The sequence below is a fragment of the Salmo salar genome, chromosome ssa13 (genome assembly GCF_905237065.1).
Source record: "Salmo salar chromosome ssa13, Ssal_v3.1, whole genome shotgun sequence".
NCBI classification, from domain to species: domain Eukaryota; kingdom Metazoa; phylum Chordata; class Actinopteri; order Salmoniformes; family Salmonidae; genus Salmo; species Salmo salar.
Genome location: NC_059454.1, coordinates 7,837,074 through 7,844,500, shown reverse-complemented (window position 1 = coordinate 7,844,500; position 7,427 = coordinate 7,837,074). Strand labels below are relative to the sequence as shown.

General features: G+C 48.0%; 1 protein-coding gene across 1 annotated transcript in view; it reads right to left on the bottom strand.

Moving 5' to 3' along the window:
• Positions 1 to 409: 409 nt before the first annotated feature.
• Positions 410 to 7,427, bottom strand: part of LOC106566293 (dnaJ homolog subfamily C member 5) — a 41,531-nt gene continuing 34,513 nt past the window's right edge. The window contains exons 2-5 of the mRNA XM_014134181.2: positions 6,257 to 6,433; positions 4,640 to 4,853; positions 3,663 to 3,834; positions 410 to 2,025 (exon numbers count right to left, since the gene is read on the bottom strand). Of these exons, the coding sequence (XP_013989656.1) occupies positions 1,922 to 2,025; positions 3,663 to 3,834; positions 4,640 to 4,853; positions 6,257 to 6,369 (603 nt within the window). The 5' untranslated portion in view covers positions 6,370 to 6,433 and the 3' untranslated portion in view covers positions 410 to 1,921. The remainder of the gene's footprint in view (positions 2,026 to 3,662; positions 3,835 to 4,639; positions 4,854 to 6,256; positions 6,434 to 7,427) is intronic.

Sequence of the window (7,427 nt, the reverse complement as noted above, 5' to 3'; positions counted from 1 at the left end):
ACCATAAGCCGCCTACGTTGTTTTAGAGAATTTGGCAGTACGTCGAACCGGCCTCACAACAGCAGACCACATGTATGGCGTCGCGTGGTTTGCTGATGTCAACGTTGTGAACAGAGTGCCCCATGGTGGTGGTGGGGTTATAGTATGGGTATAAGCTACGGACAACGAACACAATTGCATTTTAATCGATGCCAATTTGAATGTAGAGAAATGCTGTGACAAGCTCCTGAGGTATCTGTGACCAACAGATGCATATCTGTATTCCCAGTCATGTGAAATTCATAGATTAGGGCCTAATTAATTTATTTCAATTAACCGATTTCCTCATATGAACTGTAATTCAGAAAAATCTTTGATAATTGTTACATGTTGCGTTTATATTTTTGTTCAGTATATATATATATATATATATATATATATATATATATATATATATATATATATATATATATATATATATATATATATATATACACACACACACAATGTGGAAGCCAACGTAATGTCCATTAATGAATATAATGTATGTCCAGGTCGCCCTACACTCCTCTCCTCACCCCACTGAGAATAACCTAGTTAAAGTCCTAGCTCAGGAAATACTAGGACGACATAAGATTCCCCCTCTCTGGCGGATAGAGAGGAGACGGAGAGGAAGGTGGCTGGGGAGGAAACGGAGAGGCCGGTGGCTGGGGAGGAGACGGAGAGGAAGGAGAGGAAGGTGGCTGGGGAGGAAACGGAGAGGCCGGTGGCTGGGGAGGAAACGGAGAGGAAGGTGGCTGGGGAGGAAACGGAGAGGAAGGTGGCTGGGGAGGAAACGGAGAGGAAGGTGGCTGGGGAGGAAACGGAGAGGAAGGTGGCTGGGGAGTCAACGGAGTGGAAGGTGGCTGGGGAGGAAACGGAGAGGAAGGTGGCTGGGGAGGAAACGGAGAGGAAGGTGGCTGGGGAGGAAACGGAGAGGAAGGTGGCTGGGGAGGAAACGGAGAGTCCGGTGGATAGAGGAGACGGAGAGGCCGGTAGCTGGGGAGGAGACGGAGAGGAAGGTGGCTGGGGAGGAAACGGAGAGTCCGGTGGATAGAGGAGGAGACGGAGAGGCCGGTGGCTGGGGAGGAAACGGAGAGGCCGGTGGCTGGGGAGGAAACGGAGAGTCCGGTGGCTGGGGAGGAAACGGAGAGTCCGGTGGATAGAGGAGGAAACGGAGAGGCCGGTGGCTGGGGAGGAAACGGAGAGGCCGGTGGCTGGGGAGGAAACGGAGAGGCCGGTGGCTGGGGAGGAAACGGAGAGGCCGGTGGCTGGGGAGGAAACGGAGAGGCCGGTGGCTGGGGAGGAAACGGAGAGGCCGGTGGCTGGGGAGGAAACGGAGAGGCCGGTGGCTGGGGAGGAAACGGAGAGGCCGGTGGCTGGGGAGGAAACGGAGAGGCCGGTGGCTGGGGAGGAAACGGTGTGGCCGGTGGCTGGGGAGGAAACGGAGAGGCCGGTGGCTGGGGAGGAAACGGAGAGGCCGGTGGCTGGGGAGGAAACGGAGAGGCCGGTGGATAGAGGAGGAGACGGAGAGAGGCCGGTGGCTGGGGAGGAGACGGAGAGGCTGGTGGATAGAGGAGACGGAGAGGCCAGTGGCTGGGGAGGAAACGGAGAGGCTGGTGGCTGGGGAGGAAACGGAGAGGCCGGTGGATAGAGGAGAAGGAGAGGCCAGTGGCTGGGGAGGAAACGGAGAGGCTGGTGGCTGGGGAGGAAACGGAGAGGCCGGTGGATAGAGGAGACGGAGAGGCCAGTGGATAGAGGTGATGGTGGGAATTATGCTTGTGTTTGTCAGAGTGAAATGGGGTTTTGATGATAATATCAGGCTAATATTTCAAGTGGCAGCCAAAGAAACCTTCTCTCGGGCAGGACCGAGTCTTGAAGGGCGTGGGGTGTAGGGGGGTGTTTAGTTGTATCCGGTGTCGGTCCGGTAGCTGGAGTGGCTGTCTGACGTCAGCCTGGTGGACTCTGTTCCGGACGGCTGCACCATGATGGGATCACCGCCAACGTCTGGGGGGGGGAACAACACACACGTTACAAATCTAAATGAACTGTACGTGTGACAGGCAGGCAGCTCTAACCGAATGACCACCCCGGACCAGAGTTAATCTGTTCTAATGTACAGTTCCTTGCCTACCTGGGATCGACTGCCCTCTATCGGCCTTCCCTTCGTTCAACTAAGTGAAAATCCACTGTACTTAAAGGCCTAGTGCAGTTAAAAATGTGATTTTCTTGTGTTATATATATATATATATATTTCCACATTTAGGTTGGAATAATATTGCGAAAATGATAATGCCCTTTTAGTGTAAGTGCGGTTTGAAAAAATGGCCTGAATTTTCAGCCTGTTTTTGGTGGGATGGAGATTTGGCCTGGCTGGTGACATCACCAGGCGATAAATTAGATAGTGCCAACAACTCTTCCCCACTCAGACAACTCCCAGACAGAAATTGCTCTTTGCTAAGAAGCCATTTCTGATCACAGTAGGGCACTTCATTGGTACCCAGAAAGGATTTGATTTAAACAACGGCCTCAGTAACAGTCTCTCCACCTCTAGTCCTATTGGTTGATGAAGCTCTCTCCACCTCTAGTCCTATTGGTTGATGAAGCTCTCTCCACCTCTAGTCCTATTGGTTGATGAAGCTCTCTCCACCTCTAGTCCTATTGGTTGATGAAGCTCTCTCCACCTCTAGTCCTATTGGTTGATGAAGCTCTCTCCACCTCTAGTCCTATTGGTTGATGAAGCTCTCTCCACCTCTAGTCCTATTGGTTGATGAAGCTCTCTCCACCTCTAGTCCTATTGGTTGATGAAGCTCTCTCCACCTCTAGTCCTATTGGTTGATGAAGCTCTCTCCACCTCTAGTCCTATTGGTTGATGAAGCTCTCTCCACCTCTAGTCCTATTGGTTGATGAAGCTCTCTCCACCTCTAGTCCTATTGGTTGATGAAGCTCTCTCCACCTCTAGTCCTATTGGTTGATGAAGCTCTCTCCACCTCTAGTCCTATTGGTTGATGAAGCTCTCTCCACCTCTAGTCCTATTGGTTGATGAAGCTCTCTCCACCTCTAGTCCTATTGGTTGATGAAGCTCTCTCCACCTCTAGTCCTATTGGTTGATGAAGCTCTCTCCACCTCTAGTCCTATTGGTTGATGAAGCTCTCTCCACCTCTAGTCCTATTGGTTGATGAAGCTCTCTCCACCTCTAGTCCTATTGGTTGATGAAGCTCTCTCCACCTCTAGTCCTATTGGTTGATGAAGCTCTCTCCACCTCTAGTCCTATTGGTTGATGAAGCTCTCTCCACCTCTAGTTCTATTGGTTGATGAAGCTCTCTCACCTCTAGTCCTATTGGTTGATGAAGCTCTCACCTCTAGTTCTATTGGTTGATGAAGCTCTCACCTCTAGTTCTATTGGTTGATGAAGCTCTCACCTCTAGTCCTATTGGTTGATGAAGCTCTCACCTCTAGTTCTATTGGTTGATGAAGCTCTCACCTCTAGTTCTATTGGTTGATGAAGCTCTCACCTCTAGTCCTATTGGTTGATGAAGCTCTCACCTCTAGTTCTACTGGTTGATGAAGCTCTCACCTCTAGTTCTATTGGTTGATGAAGCTCTCACCTCTAGTTCTATTGGTTGATTGCGTACACTCCTCACCTCTCTCGTCAGACTGCATCTGTGCCTCCAGGTCTTCAGGGGAGACGTAGAACTCTGGTTCCTGGTCCATGGGCGGCCGCGGTTTACACTTCCCACAGCAGCAGTTACAGCAGCAGCACAGACAGCAGCAGAAGTAGCAGCCAGTCGCCAGGCCACAGAAGATGAACAGGCCCTGTAGAGAGAGGAGACCGTCAGGGAGAGGGAAGGAGGTGACGCACACACAAACTAATGACTATTTATATCCACCACTACATTTACTGGGGACTCCATATATCCACCACTACATTTACTGGGGACTCCATATATCCACCACTACATTTACTGGGGACTCCATATATCCACCACTACATTTACTGGGGACTCCATATATCCACCACTACATTTACTGGGGACTCCATATATCCACCACTACATTTACTGGGGACTCCATATATCCACCACTACATTTACTGGGGACTCCATATATCCACCACTACATTTACTGGGGACTCCATATATCCACCACTACATTTACTGGGGACTCCATATATCCACCACTACATTTACTGGGGACTCCATATATCCACCACTACATTTACTGGGGACTCCATATATCCACCACTACATTTACTGGGGACTCCATATATCCACCACTACATTTACTGGGGACTCCATATATCTACCACTACATTTACTGGGGACTCCATATATCTACCACTACATTTACTGGGGACTTCATATATCTACCACTACATTTACTGGGGACTCCATATATCTACCACTACATTTACTGGGGACTCCATATATCCACCACTACATTTACTGGGGACTCCATATATCCACCACTACATTTACTGGGGACTCCATATATCCACCACTACATTTACTGGGGACTCCATATATCCACCACTACATTTACTGGGGACTCCATAACGACACATCTATCGCTAAATTTAGGTGTTGACATTCTCCTCTCCAAACATGAGATGTTGTCTTACCTTGGCCCACCAGGAGGAGAGGACAAAGTAGGTGTTGACGTTCTCCTCTCCAAACTGCTCGGCAACGTAGAGTCCCAGGGATCCGTACTTATCGTAGATGTTCCTCTTGGTACAGTCGTTCAGGATGGCGTGGGCGTTATTGATTTCCTTAAACTTATCAGCAGCCTCGGGGTTGTCTGGATTCTTGTCTGGGTGGAACTTCAGAGCCAGTTTCCTAATTGGACAGAGAACAGGAAGAGGTTTATGACTGGTGTGATGTGTCAAACACCCCCCCCCATTCTATAGTTCTAGAACCCTCATGTAACGCCATCACTTCAGCCCTATCACATACACTGAGTGTACAAAACATTAGGAACACCTTCCTAATATTGAGTTGCCTTCAGAGCAACTTAAATTCGTCAGGGCATGGACTCTACAAGGTGTTGAAAACGTTCCACAGGGATGCTGGCCCATGTTGACTCCAATGCTTCCCACAGTTGTGTCAAGTTGGCTGGATGTCCTTTTGGGTGGTGGACCATTCTTGATACACACGGGAAACCGAGCGTGAAACTCAGCAGCGTTGCAGTTCTTTACACAAACCGGCACCTACTACCATACCTCGTTCATACCCCGTTCAAAGGCACTTCAATCTTTTGTCTTGCCCATTTACCAGTGGTGGAAAAAGTACCCAGCTGTCAAACTTGAGTAAAAGTAAAAGATACCTTAACAGAAAATCACTCAAGAAAAAAAGCGAAAGTCACCCAGTAAAATACTACTTGAGTAAAAGTCTAAAAGTATTTGGTAAAAAATATACTTAAGTATCAAAAGTAAAAATTGTTTCAAATTCCTTATAATAAGCAAACCAGACAGCACAATTTTCTTGCTTTTTTTATTTACGAATAGCCAGGGGCGCACTCAGACATAAATGACAAACGAAGCATGTGTTTAGTGAGTCCCCCAGATCAGAGGCAGTAGGGACGACCATTCTCTTGATAAGTGTATGAATTAGACCATTTTCCTGTCCTGCTAAGCATTTAAAATGGAATGTGTACTTTTGGGTGTCAGGTAAAATGTATGGAGTAAAAAGTATATTATTTTCTTTAGGAATGTAGTGAAGTAAAAGTTGTCAAATATAAATATTAAAGTAGAGATACCCCAAGAAAAAGTCTGAAGTATTTTTACTTACGTAAGTACTTTATAACACAGCCATTTACCCTTAATGGCACACATACACAATCCTTATCTCAATTGTCTCAAGGCTTACAAATCCTTCTTTAACCTTTCACTTCCCCTTAATCTACACTGATTGAAGTGGATTTAACAAGTGACATCAATACGGGATCATAGCTTTCACCTGGTCAGTCTGTCATGGAAAGAGCAGGTGTTCCTAATGTTTTGTACACTCAGTGTAGTTCAGCAACAGCAGCACACCAGCTCTCTGTTGACCTCTAGAGGATCTTGTCTCACAGTGGACTGTGTTAAAAAAAAAAAAAGTCCACATTCCCTAGGTTGTGTCCTGTGGCGCTGTGTAGCGTGCCTATAGTGCCTATAGGACTTCCTGATTTCCTCTGGCGTGGCTAGTGGTGCTGTGTAGTAACGGTGTGCTGTAATATGTGGTGTAGAGGTGTATAGTGTTACCTGTAGGACTTCTTGATGTCCTCCGGTGAGGCGTTCTTGTTGATCCCCAGGACCAGGTAGAGCGAGTCTCCTGATGTAGACAGAGAACGCTGTCTCTGCGCCTCAGCTGCCATGACGACCACTCCCTCTGTCTCTCTCCTTCTGTCTGTCTCTCACACTCACTCACTCCTCACCAGTCTGAGAGGGGGGGGGGAGAAAGTCAGTGACGGTGAGATTCTAGAAATATCTATGATCAAATAAAACATGACTCTACACTAGCAGACAGACAGAGACAGACTATACTGGCAGACAGACAGAGACAGACAGACTACACTGGCAGACAGAGACTACACTGGCAGACAGACTACACTGGCAGACAGACAGAGACAGTACACTGGCAGACAGACAGACTACACTAGCAGACAGAGACTACACTAGCAGACAGAGACAGAGAGACTACACTAGCAGACAGACAGACTACACTAGCAGACAGACAGACTACACTAGCAGACAGAGAGACTACACTAGCAGACAGAGAGACTACACTAGCAGACAGAGAGACTACACTAGCAGACAGACAGAGACTACACTAGCAGACAGACAGAGACTACACTAGCAGGCAGACAGAGACTACACTAGCAGGCAGACAGAGACTACACTAGCAGGCAGACAGAGACTACACTAGCAGGCAGACAGAGACTACACTAGCAGACAGACAGAGACTACACTAGCAGACAGACAGAGACTACACTAGCAGACAGACAGAGACTACACTAGCAGACAGACAGAGACTACACTAGCAGACAGACAGACTACACTAGCAGACAGACAGACTACACTAGCAGACAGACAGACTACACTAGCAGACAGACAGACTACACTAGCAGACAGAGACAGAGACTACACTAGCAGACAGAGACAGAGACTACACTAGCAGACAGAGAGACTGCAGACAGAGAGACTGCAGACAGAGACAGAGAGACTACACTAGCAGACAGAGACAGAGAGACTACACTAGTAGACAGAGAGACTGCAGACAGAGAGACTGCAGACAGAGACAGAGAGACTACACTAGCAGACAGAGACACTACACTAGTAGACAGAAAGAGAGACTACACTGGCAAACAGACAGAGACTACACTAGCAGACAGACAGAGACTACACTAGCAGACGGACGGACATTTATGATGAG